The 18459-nt window shown below is 45.0% G+C and overlaps 1 protein-coding gene across 3 annotated transcripts in view; it reads right to left on the bottom strand.

Annotated features, from left to right (window-relative positions):
* The window catches only part of LHFPL3 (LHFPL tetraspan subfamily member 3), a 259744-nt gene that overhangs the window by 19630 nt on the left and 221655 nt on the right, over positions 1–18459 (bottom strand). The window contains exon 3 of one of the 3 annotated variants that reach the window (XM_049814202.1): positions 17705–17752. The exons of the other annotated variants lie outside the window; for them this stretch is intronic. Within the exon in view, the coding sequence (XP_049670159.1) occupies positions 17736–17752 (17 nt within the window). The 3' untranslated portion in view covers positions 17705–17735. The remainder of the gene's footprint in view (positions 1–17704; positions 17753–18459) is intronic. 3 annotated transcript variants of the gene reach the window in all.

The following is an 18459-nucleotide window of genomic DNA, read 5'->3' as shown; positions in this document are numbered from 1 at the left end:
CGCGAGTGCCGCTCCATCCCTCCAACTATAATTCAGAGCAAAAATAACGTGCCATAAAAAGATAAAATCGACTCAGTGTTCAGGATATCTGGAGGAAAAGCAAAGGTTTTATTTCCAGCCAGTGCTAACGAGCAAGATGCAGCAGGTCGTGCGAAATCGGGGCAGTCTGATTTTACCCACTAGAGGGGAGTGCTGTACCTACGGTTACCAGCTCACTCACAGCAATACTCGTAATTTCAAAATAAGTGGCATTACTAAGAAAATTAATTAATGTTACTTGTAATATAATTCAAAACAATGTAAAATAGGAATATGCCAGAAACTGTTATTAAACGTTCAAAATGAAAAAATAATAACTTCTCAGGTTTAGGATCCTTCCTTAAACAATATTTTGAAGTTACCAGACTCCATTTAAAAAAAGATTAACACCTACTAGTTTATCGGCAGAGTGGGGGTTTGTCTATATTGTTTTGCAATGCACAGGTGAAATACTTCAAATTAAAACACAGTCTGTTTAACCTCAGAAACTTTATCTGTAAAATGCTCCTGATGATTCACAGTAATTTGGGTTAAATCTGCAAAAGCCAACAAACACCTTGCTGTCCCAAATAGTTCGGTGGCAGGATCCTTAGCTAATTGCAAACACCTGAAAGAAAATGTAGAGAGGGAGGTAAGAGCCCAGGTGTGCTTCCTACCTTGGATGTGCTGCTGGGGGAATGCCACGGCTGGTGGGACAAAGGTGGCTCTGAACATGGGAGGAAAGAAATCTCCAATTTCTTCTCATGGCCTCTTCTCTATACAGTTTTGGCACTTTAGCAGTTCCTTGCTGCCTGTTTCACCAGAAACACCCACCGAAGTAGCATGAGTTAAAGCACGTCACAGTTACTGAGGTTTTAGATTCCAGGGATGGGGAATGCGTTAGCACTGGTGCCCACTGGCAAGGGAGCTGCTTTTGGGATGGGTAGTCTCAAGTCTTGGGTTTGAAGCTGGCTGGTCCTGCCATTAGGATTTATTTTACAGAGCTTTATTTGCATCAGCTCCTACTGATCGCCTAAGCATTAGCGATGACCCCTCCACTGCAATGCAGTATGTGGGGTGTGCTGCTGCACCTCTCCTGCTGCCGTGGTGATCCTGCGGGGGACCTATTTGCACCCCTGCTCACCATTGCATCTTGCCGGCAACTCCAGCCCGCTGTTGGAGTTTTACTGGTCTTTTACTGCAAATCCTTAAACCAAAATTGATATTTCCTACCTGCCAGTTCTCTGCTGTTTTCTTGTCTCAGTGTCACAGACTCAGAAAACTGCGAAGGTCGGTAGGGACCTCTGGGGTACCTAGTGCTACCCCACTGCTCAGAGGAGGGTCAGCTACAGCAGGCTGCTCAGGGCTGTGTCCGGGCAGGTTGTCAGAATCTCCAAGGATGGAGACTCCACCACCTCTCTGGGCTGCCTGCTCCAGTGCTTGACCATGCTCACCATAAAAAAGTTTTTTCTTATGTTTAAATGGAATTTCCTGCATGTCAGTTTGTGCCTGTTGTGTCTTATGCTGTCCCTGGGCACTACCAAGAAGAGTCTGGTTCTGTCTTTTTTACTGGCCCCCCCATCAGGTATTTATACACACTGATAAGGTCCCCCTTGAGCCTTCTCTGTTCCAGGTTGAGCAGGCCCAGCTCTCTCAGCCTCTCCTCATAGGAGAGATGCTCCAGTCCCTTCATCATCTTAGTGGCCCTTCACTGGACTCTCTCCAGTATGTCCATGTCTCTCTTGCACTGAGGAGCCCAACACAGGGCACAGCACTCCAGGCGTGGCCTCACCAGTGCTGATCCTGTGAACCCGCTTTGCCACAAGGACACATTGCTGGCTCATGGTCAGCTTGGTGTCCCCCAGGACCCCAGGTCTTTTCCTACCAAGCTGCTTTCCAGCTGGGTGGCCCCCAGCATATACTGGTGCATGGGGTTGTGCCTCCCCAGGTGCAGGACTTGGGGGTTTCCATGTGTTGAACTTCATGAGGTTCCTGTCCACCCATTTCTCCAGCTTGTCGAGGTCCCTCTGGATAGCAGCACAACCCGCTGGTGCACCAGCCACTTCTCCCAGTTCTTTATCTGCCCCATCATCCAGCTGGACTTCACGCCACTGATCACATCCCTTTAAGCCTGGCAGTTTTCAATTCGCCTCACTGTCTACTTAGCTAGCCCACACTTCATCAGCTTGTCTGTGAAGTCGTTATGGCAAACACTGTCAAAAGCCCTGCTAAAGTCAAAACAAATAAGGTCCACTGCTTTCCCCTTGACCACTGAAGAAGTCATGTTGCTGTACAAGGCTTTCAGGCTTGTCAGGTGTGATTTCCCCTTTGTAAATCCATGCTGACTACTTCCAATCACCTTCTCATCCTTTGTTTGGAAATGGTTTCCAGGATTATTTGCTCCGTCACCTCCCCCAGGACTGAGGTAACACTGCCATGTCTATTGCTCCCCACGTCCTCCCTCCTGGAGACAGGAGTGACACTGAATGTCTTGTCTCTGGTATGCCCAAACTGATTGAAATTTTTTAATGACTTTTTTAATTCAGTCACTGAATGGAAAAATAGTTTCCATGGTTGTCGTTTTATTATGGGAATGGCATTCTTTTCAGGTGCCCACCCCCACGCATGGGTTTTCCTTGGCTGCCCCCTCCGTCCCCAGCTCTTTTTTTCGTGCTGTCCTCTATTCAGAGTGTGACCAGGACACCAGCCCAGGGCAGGGGAATCGCTGGGCTGTTTCCTCACGTGCTGGGCTGACTCTGGAGGCCTGAACCTCTGCTACAAGCGTGTTCAGCTGCTATGAGGAGGGAATGCAACAGGAGCCGAGAGTGGCTCAGAGGACAGAGTGGGAAGTATGAAGGTCTTTTAAAGCTGCCTTTTCTTCTCTCCCCCCTCTCCGAATTGATTCTCGATCCTGAGGCAAATCCTGTGGGCCCAACCAAAGGGCAGGGTCCTGCTGTCAGAAACTGCTCCTTCCTCCCTTCCCCCCCCTTATTTTCTCTGCTCCCTCTGCAGGTGATAGGCACTTTTCTCCTGCTATTAAGGTTTTCTCTTCCTATACCCATGACAAGTGTCAATCTCCTCTGCCCTCTTCTGTTTTCCATTCTCTTCTTTTTTATTCCAGGAAGGGAAAAGGAGGGAGCACTGGCACCCCAATTATTTATATGTAAATATTTTCTCTACTTTTGTCCTGATTTAGCAAAATTTGGAGTCCTGCAGGAGCAGGCAACAAAGTCCCTTCTATTCCCATCAGGCATCCTCTCAGCTTCATTCCTGGCTAGCAAAGCAGTTTACAAGACCAATAGAAAACTGACATTCTTTTATCCCTGCTGCAAAACTTGTTTCATAATTATGTGCCCTATTCTAAAATGTATATGCGGCCTTAATCCTCCTAATATGTAGGGTTTAATATGTATAAAAAGCCTGCTGTGTACATCATCTCAGCACAGAATTTCAATTGCTAGAAAGGCTGAGACTGAATTAAAAAGGAAGCACTGTGCATGGCAATGAGCTCATTTTGACAGACTGAATTAATTTTAAATAATAAGGAAGTAATTTCCATCTCACTAAATGCCTGCATTTTTCTGCAAAAATAAAACACTATAGTCAGAAAGATACTCTTGAGAAATATCTCTCATAGAGATAAGTAAACCAGATAGCAATTAAAAAAGTAAATAAGTCATAATTACAATAGTAAAAGGTAGTATTAAGTATTAATGCACTTCAAGCCCAGCTGCTTTGATTGAGTTCTGCTTTATCTCATCATTAGCTTTATAATCAGAAAAATATAATCATCTGAAGATACATAGGTTTAAGCACAGACAAATACCTCCAGCAGTTAGGTATGGCTGTTGTAAGGATGCAGTCACAACCACCTGATGCAAAAGAAAAGACCATGAGGAAAAAAAGGCATGGGAAGATGTAGAGAAAGAGATCCCTACACCACCACCACCAATGTCGCCCACCGTGCCAAAACTTAGAGGCTTGAAAACGAAATGTTCTCTGGACGGTTGTGTGGGGGACATGGCTTTCTTTTGTTGAATCATGACCAGATGAAGTGATGGTGCTTCCTGTGAGAATCAAGGCATTATAATACTCGTCAGGAACCGAAACGGTGATGTTCAGCTCTCTCCCCTAGAAGGGAGGATTCACTTCTGTACCCCAGACCAGCCAGGAGATATCTCGCACCACCAAGCTGGGAACACAACAGGGTACATGGCACTGCAGTGATACAGGTTTGCACCAGAGCCTCTGGGTTCACCCTTGGCACTAGACCTGAGTTTATTTAATGAACTATACACAGGTAGTCCCTGGTAGATCCATGACCAGGGCTCCCATGCCCTGGGGAGGGCTGTAACCACCAGACACCCTCCACATCTCTCCTTGAATACTGAATTATTTTCTGCACAGCATGAGCAGGGGGGTCTAGGTCATGAGTGACTGTGTTTATGTGCATTCTCTCTTCTCTAGCGTAGCCTCTGGGTTGGGGTATAGGGCCCTCTCATGGGATCCGACAAAAAAACCCCTTTTTATCCAACAGCATGGTGGTTTTAACGTCCACCCAGGAGCTGGGAGATCCTGCTTCAGCTCTAATCCCTGCAATAGCTGCTTGACTGCAAAACATTCTCTAAAATGCAGCTTTCCTTGTCCTGTAAGTGAAACTGGGAGAAAGGGAATAAAAAAGAAAGATCAAGGATGACATTGTAGCCTGGTGATGGGGGCACTAAGCTGTTGAAAAGGTGATCTGACCTCCACTCTCTGCTTCCATTAATATTTAATAGTCATTAAATTAGAAGTCAGGGATGTGTAGGATTAACTACAGGTCAGCATCCTCATACTTATATCTGAATGAATGAGATAGTGTTAGTATGGATGGAAATAAGCTATTAGCAATGAGCATGGCCAGTATGTCAGTAACAGGCATGAATTTAAACACTGTCCCTGAGAAACCAAAACAATGAAATGGCACAAACCCTGCACCAGTGCCGAAACCTCCTCCAGCACAGACGCTCACTGAGATCTGAAACCATTTGGCAAAAATCAGCCCTTTCTCTCTGTGGATTTGCTCTAGGGCCTTGTGAGGGACTGACACTGCTGATCCCTGAGAAAACAGCTGTAAACAGCTTTTCATGCACTCGGAAGATCACAAAACAGCAGCCTTTGAAGGATGCTGTAACTGAGCCACCTGCCTTGCCGGGAGAGGAGGCGAGTGCCTTGTGCAGGAGGACGCCGTACCAAGCCGTCAGGCTCATTTTTAGTCTGCAGAGTTTGAGTGGCTGATGGCCAGAGCCGCAGGAGTGTCCTCCTGCTTCCCTCCGAGGCACGGAAGAGCTGCAGCCCGACTTCTTCTCCACTGCGGTTCCTGTTTCGGGTGCAACTTGGGAACGTCACTGGCTGCAGCCATTAGTGCAATATTTCCCCGTCCTTTCCACGCTCATTAAAATGAAAAGCAGTCTAACCCCAAGCAACCTTTCCACGTCTGGAGGAACTACATGTGAAGACTCTGATGGGCAGCTTGTCCCCTCGTCCCTCAGTGGATAGAGGTGGGCTTGTTTGCCAGCCTCCCTCGCGCAGGGAGGGCTTCCCACCAGGCACGCGGTTTCCCCGTGCTGATGAGCAGAGAGGAGGAGGGCGGTCCTCCACGGAGGGATGCCTGCTGCATTTGACCAGACAGCTCAGATCTCAAGCAGTTTCTTTTCCCACAGTTGCTAAGAAACCAAAACAGTCATCTCAGCTGCTGAAACAAGTGTTTAGTACATTTTTTCCTCCATTTGTCTTGTTCTGGGTAACAATAGCTTTAAGCCTCTCAAGGCTTTCCCTGTGCTCCTTGCAGTGAAGAGCTGGGCAAGCAGGATGCTGGGGGGGAGAGTTTGTCCTCCATAGCTCTTGCAGGAGGGCTCCCATTGCACAGGTTGTTTCAATATGTGGCCTTCAGGAAGTTCCCTACGTTAAACTGTCTGCAGGAGTCTCAGAGACACTTATTCATAGGCGTCATTCAAGACGTGTTTCAGCTGCCCCTTACAGCTGCTGTTGGCGCGTCCACCTGAGTTGCTAGTAGCTCCAAATATTACTTTGATGAAACCTGTTGTCCAACTCCTACCTCACATCAGTGTTTCAAATGACTCCCCCGTTTATCCCTTTGTAGGCCTGGCTCTGGCTAGCATCTCGCCCTCGGCCATTTGCAGGGTGCCTGGGAGTAGGGACACTGCCGATTGCCCTGCAGAATTTTGGCTCTCCTTGCTGGAGCACCATCTGGGAAGAGACCATATGGCATCCCTACAGCTGAGAGCTGGACAGCCAGGGAGCCATTGAAGAACAAAAGCCCACACGAGGTTATACCTGCTGGGAACATCACGCAGGTGAAAACTCCCACCCGCATTTAGCTGCAATAACAGAAACAAGTGAGAAAATAGACTTGGTCAAAGGGTGGCAGGGACCTGATCCCTGGTCAAGGCAGAGATAGGTTTCCAGATCTACTTTGTGTAGTAGTAGCACAAAGCATTTGCCTCTGGTTGAACAGGAGTGGAAGGCTGATAAAAAAACCTTGGGGAATAACCTTCCCTGCATAAATGACTCTGGGAACATTGCTTCTTTATTTCTCTCTCATGTAAGGATTTTTCAAAGTTCAGCTGCATGGTCACAATTAATAATAGGTCCAACTCAGCAGAGCCTTGTAGTGTCTTGGAAATGTCACCTATCAAGATACACAAATAAAGCTAAACCAACCTCAAAATATTAACTACTCCATGTGTTTGCTAATGGTGCTGTGCTGACCACGAGGGCTGGATTGTCGTTCCCAAGCACAATGCCTGTAAATTCTGCTGGTTCCCCAGAGGGCTCGGGTTGTTTTTATTAAGTGGTTACGTGTTGTGCTTCCCTCATGTGAAACTGCCAGTTTTCTGATGGAGCGGTGGCTCTTATAGAAAGTTATGACCTTTTTTCCTGCAGCCTTGGTGGAAACTAGTTGTATCAGCTCATACATTTCATAACTCTGGCAAATAAATCTGGGTGTTGTATATGTTTAGTAAAACTGAGATCTCTACTGCACGAGAAAGAAGTGACACAGTGCTGGGAGTGAGAGTGACCTGGGCTGAGCTTTTGAACTAAGGATGTTCTGCTGAGCCAGTGCTCCTGGGAGCTCGTGCTTGGCCATGGGTCGGCCTGATGGGGTGTTACTGTAATGGTACAAATACTGTAATGAGATAAATACAGGGTCAGTGGGAGCATGAGGGCATGTCAAGGGCCAGGTCCATGGCAGCCAGAGGAGCCAGGACAGCAATGCTCCCCAGGGAACCGGCATTCCCCAGGCAGGTGGGAACACACAGTTCTCCCCTTTTATGTGTAAGGTCAGAGCAGAGGTCTGCTCAGTATGTACCTTTTTTCCTGGCAGTGGCCAGCAGCAGACACCTAGGGCAGAGCAGAAGGACAGGGAAAGCCATAGGGATGTTCTCCCAGAATATTGTACCATCCTCCAACAATTTGCAGTGCGGGGACTTCAGGAGCCCAACAGGCATCGTTGCGTGTAAGGACCTTTCAGGTCTTTCTTCCACGAATGTATCCAGCTGTTTTGGGAACCCTTTTAGCACGTACAGTCTCAAAGGGGGAACCACGGGCAAGCGAAGTCCGGGTCACACAGGATGTTGCTGCCTGCCTGGCCTGAACCTGCAGCCCAAGGCACTGTGTCAGCCACTAAACCACCTTCCTCTCCTGAGGGTGAATCAGCATTGACCTCGCTTCTAACTCCCCAGCAGGCACCGTTCACCCAGTCAGTCATTAATTTTTCAAGCCGTGTGTGTGCCGTCAGACTTAAAAGGAAAAAAAGGCTGGTCTCTCAATCCCAACAGCATGGCTTACAGTGACCTTGTGTGTGCCCCATGCTAAAGCAGACAGGGAGACTTCTGCAGGTCATGGAAACAGTTTGCTGCACCTTCTGGTAGTATCATTGATGGTGAGGAAAAATAGGAACATGAGAATTTCTGACTAGTTGAGTAAATGGCCAAATTACCTAATTGGGTTCTTCCAGACAGCTGCTATCCTTAGCAAGAAACATGACTCTATTATTCTGTAATGGCACAGTGTTTAGCAAATCCTGCCAAAGGAATATATGGTCCCTGTTTTTTTATCCTGAGCAAAATATTCCTATTTTTTTCCTAGATATTTCTATCAGGCAATGTTTAAAACCATATTTAACTGATGGACTGAGTTTACTGTTCCTGAAAAGCAGCTGGAATAACTCTTCAAGATGCTCTAATTAGAAAAGCAGCTCCTATCCCAACAGGTAGTAAGAGCAGACTGCCATACCCTGCACATCACTAGGATGAAGTGTATTCAGCCAACTTGGATGATTTTTTGTGTTAAATTTTCTACCTGGGAAGTGACATTGGCTATATACTGCACTGATATGAATCCCCCAGGCCAGCACTGGCAAGTTACTACCTGTTTCATACGCTTTCCAAGGGACTCTGAGTGCAACCTGTGCTTTTGTTTATGCAGGTAGTCTATAAATACTGTCTGTTGCCTTTCATACAATGTGCTTATCAAAGGTTATGTGAAGGAGGCAGTTTTTGTAGGACTCAGTAAACTTTACCACTGTCAGTGACAGAGTTGCCTTTAAAGCTGATGAAAAGCTGTGCACTCTTATAAGTCTCCGGACCAAGATCATGGAAAGACATTTACTATCAGGGGCATGTAAACTACAAGTTAATTAAATTCTAAGCGTGTGAATGGAGCATCATAATATTTTATACAAGCTATAATTAATTAGACATAATATGTACAAGCAATGCAGTTACGTTACGACTTGCACATATTTTGCAACATTATTGAAAACCTATTACAAATGACTTGACAATCTTTGCTGCAGGATGTAATGTCCATTATGGCTGACATTGGCAAAAAGGAATTAGGCCTTTCAAACCCTCTAATTTTGGATGTAATTTTTGTAGCATCTTCATCTTTCTAAAAAAAACCCCAAATATCCAGGCTCTAAAAACTTAATCCTTTAAGTTTAGTGCAGGGCACCCAAAATCACCAGCCACCTACAAGTACTCTGGGTCACAGACTTGAAGGAATTACTCTTGTGCATGCCTTCTTAAATCATCAGTATAATAGCTGTGCTCTTTTTTGTTTAACAACTTTGCTATGTAATTGAGAAGTCTATTCACCACTCTACAGTGATCTATTTAATCACAACTAATTCTTGTTATTTAGAAATCTTTGTGGCATCTCTGATCTTTCTAATCTGTTATGAACGTTGTCTTTAAGGAATCTGAAAATGCACGTATTAATTACAAACTACTTCAGAGGCAGCTGCTGTCAGGCAAATAATTTTTTGTAAGTCAGAGAGCTGAAATAAGCTGCTCAGGGAAATTGCGTGGGTTACAGTAAATATTTTTAAGCTTCATATCCAGCTCAAGCACCATATACAAGGTAGAGGTGAATGAATGTCCTCTGGATAGTGGGTAGTATGCTAAATTCTGCTCAATAGAGTCTACTCAGACAGTATCTTGTGGCCATACTGTCACTTTCCTCTATTTTTTCCCCTGGGGAAAAAAAAAGTAATTATGCACATGGACATCCTGAGACACTTCATATCCAAATCTCATTCATAAATTCCTTTTGACTTTCCAGAACGATCTTTACCTTAATATAATTTTAATGTAGTGCCAGGTCTTTTACAGGCATTTAAAATACTCTCCATTTCTAATAATTTAGAATGGAGGCAAGAAACATGCAGCAGCTGTGTCTTCCCCTAAAAAAGGATGTTTTCAACTCAGGATGTGCTGTAGGTCCCCTGCTACAAAAACAAATGGCAGATGAAAACTGACTCTGTTTTACTTTGAAGGAAATTCAAGCAGGGCTAACTTGGGCAGGAGCATGGCAATGATTTCTCCTCCAGCTGCCCTGCACATACTTTTTCTCTGGAGGGGACTATAGAGCAAGACAGTTATTTCATGCATCTCATTGAAGGCAATACCTCAACACCAGAGGCAGGGGTAGGTGGGAGACTAAAGGATGACTTGAAAATAGCACAGACAAGTCTGATTTCATGAAAATGGCTCAAACCTATGGAAAACTTGAAGATTGGTACGGTTTGAAAGTCTCTTTGGTGGCACTGTAGGAAGAGGTTTTGTGCAGCAGGAGGCCTGAGATGGGAGAAGGAGGCACCATGAAGAGGAAAGGAAAATGGGTAGTCTGGAGGAAAGGAGGAGATAAGCAGGAAAAGCTATAGGAATAGTTTTATGGAAACTTTTGAAAGGTTGGACCACAACCTTGACGAAGAGGATGAAGGTGAAGCAGTAAAAGGATTTAGTGTGGTTTGCTAAGGAATTGAAGCAAGGAATCAATTTTAGTTGTGACATTTTGAGGGAAGACAAGGTGAGCACCAAGAGGGCCAGAACAGAGAAAGTCGTGGAGACTGAGGATGAAGCTATCAGGGCCTTACCATGGGAACAAATAATAATAGATATTTTTGTAGGTTGCTCTTGAGGGAATGTCACCAGGATTAAATGACAGCATCAGTCTGGAGAGAAGAGGGAACATGGTGATAATGTTGAAAATAACACTGAGGGTGTGTGCTGTGTGGATGTAGAAGCTAATAGGTTTCCCAACTACAATCAAGCAGGGGAGGCATGTGAGGTAAGATAAGGGGGTCAGTTTTAGCTGTAGCTGTATAGCTAAATGAAACCATCTGGCATTACTGTCCTGGAGAGTGGAGACCTGCCTACAGAAGAGGGAGGGAGGAATTTAAAAAAAAACCCACAAAGATGGAGACTCTGGGGGAATGAAGGAAGTTTCCAGAAGTTGACATTGGTAAGGAGGAGAATTTAGGAAGAGGATGGACAACAGCTGCATCAAAACAGGTAAGGGAAGAAGAGCACAAAATAGACTTTGTCAGTATGAAGAACAGAGATGAGAGATGCAGGGAGAAGGCAAGGCTGTCTGAAAAGCTATCCAACATCCTGATTTCTAACCTGGTGCAGCCCCCCATGTATACATACTCTTGCTCTGTTCAGAAACGTTGCCTGGGCAGCATCTGAGGATTTTGCATATTTGCCCCCAAAGTTTAGTAGTTTGGAGATGCGCAGGTGCAGATCCACCCACTGTGCAACACATGCTCACTTGGTCCAATCTGTATCACACACCGATCCCATAAGTATGTGTCTGGGATGTGTCAGACTTGGAGGTCGCAATGCCCATGAACATGCCTGTATCCAGGAGAAACAACCCCTTTCTCTGCTGTCTTAACAAGTGTCCCTTTTCCACATATCTGGGCAGAAGCAAATTTTACAAACTGAAGGGATTATGTGCTGGATATTCCATGTACCATTGATTGTATGTATCTATGCTCATCTGATCTCAGCCAGGGACCATCTGACCCCCTGATTTTTGGGTGGTTGGGTTTGTCATGTCCTTGAGTCAGGCATCTAAAGCCCATCCTACAGGGATTATATGATATTCAGCCAGAGGTGAGCATGCTCCCCGCAGAGATATGCTATTGATAGGGAGAGGTAATGAGTTAGATGAAATCATTACTTATCCTTCCAGTAAGTTGTGTCCTGATTTAGTAACATATTCCATTTGTAGATCATATTGTCTCTGGTGAGCCTGCTTTACAACAGCAGTGCAAACAAATTAAACAAAGTTTTGATATGCTTTTACCAAAGATTTGTCCCTAGTGTCCTTTGATTCACTTTTTGAGATCTCCTCTGGCACGAACTGGATAGAAGCAATATTTTCTCCCCCTCAAAGTTGATCTGAGCTCAAGCACCTCTGAGAATATATGAGCTCTGCCTTCAGAGCTGGCTTCAGGCATTCTGGAGAATGACTACCCTCCCCTTAATATATAACAGGCTGAAGATAGCTGTATGTCTTCCTTTCAGTGAAATTGCTTTTTTTTCTCCAGTTCCTTGGCATCCAGATGGTGGTGCTCTGTGTGTCCTGAGCCAATACCAAAATGAAAAAAAACCTGCTGCATTTTCTTGCTGGTTGACAAAGGGAGCTACAGAGGCACATGCTCTCCTTGCCTTTAACCACCCTTCCCTCTCCAGTGAGGACCAAAATTAATGACAGATGACATTTGCCAGCAGGGAAAGATTCTTGCATTTTGCAAATTTTGTAATTGCATCACAGAGGTTAGAGATGGGTATAACCTATTAATTACCCTTTACAGTACTCCAAGTCTGTTGAAGGTGGTTCTCTACAGCAGCAGGTATGGTTTCCAGCACACATTTTTATATGAAACAGAAATCTGGAACAAGAAATAACCTGGTTCCATAGGCATCAGAATAGAGTCATTTTGTCTCTCTAGGATCATTTTCTGCCAAAAATGCTGATTAAGAAGATGAGCACTTGAGGTCATGGTGCTAGCATGCTTGTCAATAAGACTATGAAAGGGAAATATGAAATAAGAAAATGCTCTTAAAGATGAGTGTGTTGAACGACTGGAAAATCCAAAATAGTCGTTCATCAGGAAGACAGGTAAAGCAGTGCGTGCAACAGCATCAGCCAGTTCTAGTTCAACTCATGTATGACAACTTGTCAGGTTAATACATTGCCAGGTTGTAAGATGCTACTGGTCTGTCTAGGTTTCTGCCTGTGAAATTCTTTGGGTAGTCTGAATGCAGAGAAGGGATATCACTTGCTGCCATTATAAAGGAAGCCAACAATATACAGCAAATGCAACCCTTACGCCAGCGGATAACTTCTGATCCTTTGGCTATGTTTGATGAGTGGTTCAGCCCTGGTTCCCAAGCACTGTGGTTCCCATGGGACTGACAGCATCCACCTGACACAGGAGTCCCAGTGGTAGAGCAGGCTTTGGGGTTGCAGACACCAGCATGGCCAGAACACGCAGGGTTCAGACACAAGCCCAGCCAAACTGTCTTCCATGGTGAGCATGGGAGAGGGACCCTGCTCTTGCTTATGAAGCCCAAGATCTTTGTCCTGCTTCAGGTCTTCATGTCTGCCTGGTGGCTGTTGTCCTTAGGAAAACGTTGGCATTTTGGGGACTCATGATGCAGAAAGGTTGGCCAGCCCTAATGAAGGATTATAACTGTGCCCTGCTGCGGGAAGGAAAGCTTGAGGTCGGCTGAGCTTTTCAATGTCTTTGATAAAGACCTACAATTTTCACATGTCGGGAAGTTGGATAGTCTTTGGGCAAGAGAGACATTGGTATTCCACTGGGCAGATTTCACTTTCCCAGCTGTCCCATGGGCTTTCAGGGGCAAGTTGGTCTGTGGCCCTCAGCCAGCAAAGCACTTAGATGGGAGCATACCTCTCAGTCCATGGATCATCCTGCCGACTTTGTTAGGGCTCCTCACGCACTTCCAGGAAACGATGTGCTTTGCTGGGCTGGGTCCAGTGTCTCTCTCCTGTCCCCATTTGCATAAAGCTCTTTCACATCTCTTGAAGCCATACTAATATGCTGGATGGGCTATGGACACTGCCTGGGACTGCACTGCTTGCTTGAGTCATAACCATACTTTCAAAATTGAATGAGAAGAGTATGCTTTTGCGTAAAGTTAAAAAGCACTGTTCTTCTGGGTTGCAAGCAATATGAGCATCAGGAAAAGGAGAGCTGTGCCTACGCACTGTTCCAGTGATAAACACATGTACTCTTGTTTGCTCCCTGAATAAGACAACTTTGAGCTCAAAGCTGGCACTGCTGGAGGGGATCAGCACGTGGCTGAGAGCAGCAGGTGGGAGCAGAGGAAGACACAGTGTGTTACCCTTTTTGTTACGGATGGATCCCAGAGCCCCAAAGGTGGCACTGCAACAGCAGCTTGAGCAAGCATGACAGGATGGGTCAAGTGGAAATGTTGGGATATTGCGGAGACGACAGAGACCAGCGTAAGTATCTAGCAGCAAAGGTCTGCTAGGGATTAGGGCATGAAACAAGAAATACCCTCATGAGGGCATGCCAAGCTCTGTGGTGCAGAGAATATCTAAACACAGGGAACAGAGGAAACCAAACAGTAGGCAAGTGAGCCGCACAGTGAGCATTTCAGAGAGCATTGGCTTTTGCTTAGCGCTGCTGTTGGGCAGATGAAGAGGCATGCAGTAGCAGTGTTGACAGATTCGCAGCCACCCAGCGTCACTGTGAGCAGCTATGTTCGTGCCTGGGAAGCGCAGAAGGTGTCATGGTAAATCCCAAGGCATGTGTTCCTGTTACTGAAAGCCTTCGGTGATAAGCCACCTGAGAGAGATGTTGGAAACCAGTATCCTAATCTGACACGGTCAGAGATGTGTGTGGCTGAAGGTTGAGTGAACTTGTAGGAGACTATTTGGATTGACGATGGCAGTCTGGCTGGGGGTGGTGGGACTGGCTGGGCTCTGTGAATAATTTTCTGAGGATTTAATGTGAAGGACAAAACTGCGCTGTAGGTCATTAGAAAAACTATTCCTGCCATTTGCTCAGAATGACGTAACTGGAGACGGTAACTGTGTCACAGGAATTGGTGAAGGATGGATGCTCTGAGGCTCAAAGAGGACGCCAGCCAAGACAACAGGGTTTGCAGAGGAACACATGAGAGCATGATCCAGTGGGCCGCAATGGCTGGCTCTGTGGGCTGCTGGCTGAGTATGTAATATCGGCCTGTACTTACACTAACAGGCAGAAGCAGTGTGCAGTGGACTTACACCCTTGTGTGTATGTGTGCAAGAGGGAGATGGTGACATTCAACAGTCTGCAGTGATTCTTCAGGTCTGTCCGCTTTTACCGGTGAATTTGTGTCCTGATGTCAGCCACTTATACGTGTGTGCAATTTAGAACAGTGATTAAATTTTGTGGCTGAGGCTGTTAACATAATTTAAAATAACAGAATCATACAAAAACACAGCAGGAGAGAACTTCAGGAGGTCATGCAGACCACTCCTTGTCCCAAGGTAGGCTAATTGCATCAGTGTCACTTCTGATGTGTTTGAATAATTTGTCCCTAAGGCTCTCCAACACTGGAAGCTCACGGTACCCTTAGGGATTTGTTTCCTCTGCTTTACTCTCCCCACTGCTGAAAAGGCTTTGGGATTCATCATATCTGATTTGAATATTTCTTTCTGGAATGTAAAACATGGTTGCAGGTGCTATTATCCACATATGGGCACTGAAACCCCAAAATACTCACTTTCATTTATGGACTGCTCCCTCACACTTGTAAAATAAGAGAGCTGAGTTGGAGACATCCCTGCCATGCAAAGGAAATCAGTGGGGAAACTGGGCTTCTTCCAGCAGTGCTGGGCTGACACAGAAAACAGAGATGGCTGAGTAAGGAGATCAGCATGAAACACCCAGATTATACAAATGAATAGGACGAAGCATTGCATGGCTCAGCAATCCTCTGCCAGATACGGGTGTCTGAGATATGGCTGGTTGCAGCAATCCTATAATGGGGGTCAGAGAGTTGAGAGGAGGGAGACGGCAACCAGGGGAATTAGCCCAATTCAGGGAATCTGAACTTTGGACTAAGAGTAGTTTAGGGGAAGAAAATGGGAGCAAAAATGCTTAATTGGGTGCTTTGGGAGATGACTATTTCTTGTCACAGTGCAGCAAGACTCAAAGGCAAATTCAGGATCTTTAAGTGGTGCTAGAGACAGATCTGTGAGTTGGCTGCTATCAAAAATGGTCTGTGGGACATCTATTTACCATGCACGACAACTGTGGGTAGATGTCGGTCATTGTTTTGTTTTGCTGTGCAGGATGGGGGAAGGTGGGTCTCCTGCCATCGTGAGGAGGTGGGAGGTTGTGGGGTGGCCCAACTGTGCGTGTGTGTCATGGCTCCGGCTTCCCTCAGGAGTCACATTTCTTTGGGAGTGAAGGGGCTGAGCTGAAGAAGGAACACGGTGACTTTTTGGCAGGCAGGAACAGAGATCTGTGGTGCTCCTGCCTTGAGGCCTCAGTTCAATCTCAGAGGCTCTGACTGCTGGCGGGAACTCACCAAGGAGAAGGAGGCAGGGAAATCACAAACACATTATTGACTCCCTTTCTTTTCTGCAACCCATCCCCAGCACTAACCATATTTGAAAACACAGCTTCCAGACTTCTTTTGCAATGGTTTCAAAAAACAATTTTACCTCTTTTGCCGGCCCTGTTTTTCCCTAGCTTTGAGTTTGGCATTGACATTAATTAGGACTTCCTTAGCATCGTTAGCCTGGCATTTTCCTTTGTTACTGAGAACAGCGAAGGTGACCTTGCTCGCCAGGTGGATTTTCTCAGCTCTGACAGTCTAATCATTAATGTCTTAGGAACAGAATTAGGGATCTTACATGGGAAACTTGAGAAGAACTATAAAAATCACGTAGACAGCTGTCATTGTCAGCTGGCATAGCTCCAATAATTCAAAAGTAGATATGTTTCTGATAAGTCATCTTGTTCTCACACAACACCTGCTGTAACTCCACACGTATTACACATATTGGGTGCAATGGAGTGAAGTGATATTTCTGTTGCATGATAAGAAAATACAACAAATACCTGCACGTGTAGCTCAGTTGCAAGTGGCTGAGCTGAGTATACTGAGAGTAACAGCCAGCATTTGGTAATCTCCATTTTACTATCCAGAAAAGTAGAACAGTGGCCAGCACACTGATCTCCGATGATCTGGTTTCAAATGATAGCTTACAGCACAGCAAAAGTTATTTTGGTGGCTTCACTCTACTCCCCACCCGTACAGTCATGAAATTGTAGAATCATTGACAACTGTAAATAGGAAGGCACTTCTGGAGGTCATGTATTCCAATTCCCTGCTCAAAGCAGGTCCAACCAGAGCAAGTTGCTTAGGGTCATGTCCAGTCAACTTCTGAGTATCTCCAAGGTCGGAGATGATACTACCTTGCTGGGCAACCTGGTCAATATTCGACCATCCTCATGACAAAAAAACCACAGCGCACTTAAAATATGAGTGGCAATCCCAGGTGAACAGAAACCCAGGCATGGAATAAATGAGTTCTGCCTCTCAATACCAGGCAGCACCAGAAGACCTGTGTGGGTACGTACGTTTCAAGATGCTGTGATTGGTCTCACCTTCATAAGCATTACATATACTAAGATTAAAAGAAGGATATAAAGACAGGAGAACATCATATTTGCCCATAGTAGTCTTTTTTTTAACAGAATACTGTGAAAACATAATATTTTTAATTCCAATGTGTCATCTGGCACACGAAGCAAGAGTTTGACAACAGGAGAGTCGTCACGAAGCATTCACATTGCAAAGGCACAGATGTGGGTAGCAGAGCTGTACGCAGCAGCCAGCTGCACTAGTACCAGGCTTGACTTCTAGGAAAGGCAAACTGGGAGCTGCTGCTTTCCACCGGCAAGCACGGAAGAATTGTTGATACTGTTTCTGACCCATTTGAATTGCACACTTTAATGTTTCTACAGTGGATTTCTAAACAGCCATATCCAGCGGGGCCCTGATCCCTGTAGGTACTTCTGAGCATTACTTAAGAATAACAAACACAGCTTGCAGATTTGCCACTAGCAGCTGCCACAAGCTACTGAAAAAGGCAGATTATTAAGACTATACAAAACCAATGCTGGGAATATAAATATAAAATGAAACTCTTACATGTTGCTGAACATGCTGCCTAACATCAGAAACACAAGACAACAGCAGAAAGCCATGCAATGTATTTTGGCAGAAGCGCGCAAACATTTCACAGCTTGTCCCCTGGATGCCATGCTCACACTTACATTGTTCTGTGTCACACTACCTTAACTTGTTTTAAGCATTTCCATCATCTGTGAGGTAGGAAGGGAAAAACAGAATAGTTAAAGTATAATCAAATGAGATCTTGCACATTGTAGTATAATTTGTAAACAATCTGATTATTGGCTGTGGTGTGGAGAGTGTGAATGGTTCAGGCTTCTGTCTCAATTTAGCCAGACAGGGAACTTTCTGGAAGCCAGGTGAGCGATTCAATGGGTTACTAAGGAAGTAGATGAAAAAACTAGGATTAACAGAGGAGAAATAGTGACAGAACATGAATAAACACATAAAAAAGTGAAAAATTTCTGTGTCCTACTGCGTTATTTTGCTGTCACGTCAGAATCAAAACTCCCAGTAACATCTTTCGATCAGTGGGCAATTTTAAACACTATGTTAATCTGGCTACTTCAGAAATATTTGAATAAAGATGCAAAATTAAAAAAACCAAACAACCACAAATCAGAACAATGCATTAGATAAAAGATAAAACTACATCAGTTATCATCTCTGTATGTGTAGATCTACAGAAGTCTTTCTTCTAGATGAGAAATTAGACATAAAATAAAAATAATAGATCTAGATCTTCTTGATACATTGCTCATCATTTTTGATTATACTTCCAAAATCATAGGTAACATTTGAAAGACCCAGCCTACCAAATCCTTATATGCACAAACTCTCCTAATGGCTTAGTTTTAAGGGCAGCCATGCATTGTGCTTTTAATTATGCACCCACAGA

The sequence above is a fragment of the Accipiter gentilis genome, chromosome 11 (assembly GCF_929443795.1).
Source record: "Accipiter gentilis chromosome 11, bAccGen1.1, whole genome shotgun sequence".
NCBI lineage: Eukaryota > Metazoa > Chordata > Aves > Accipitriformes > Accipitridae > Astur > Astur gentilis.
The sequence above is the reverse complement of the archived record's forward strand: the minus strand, read 5'-3'. Positions and strand labels throughout refer to the sequence as shown.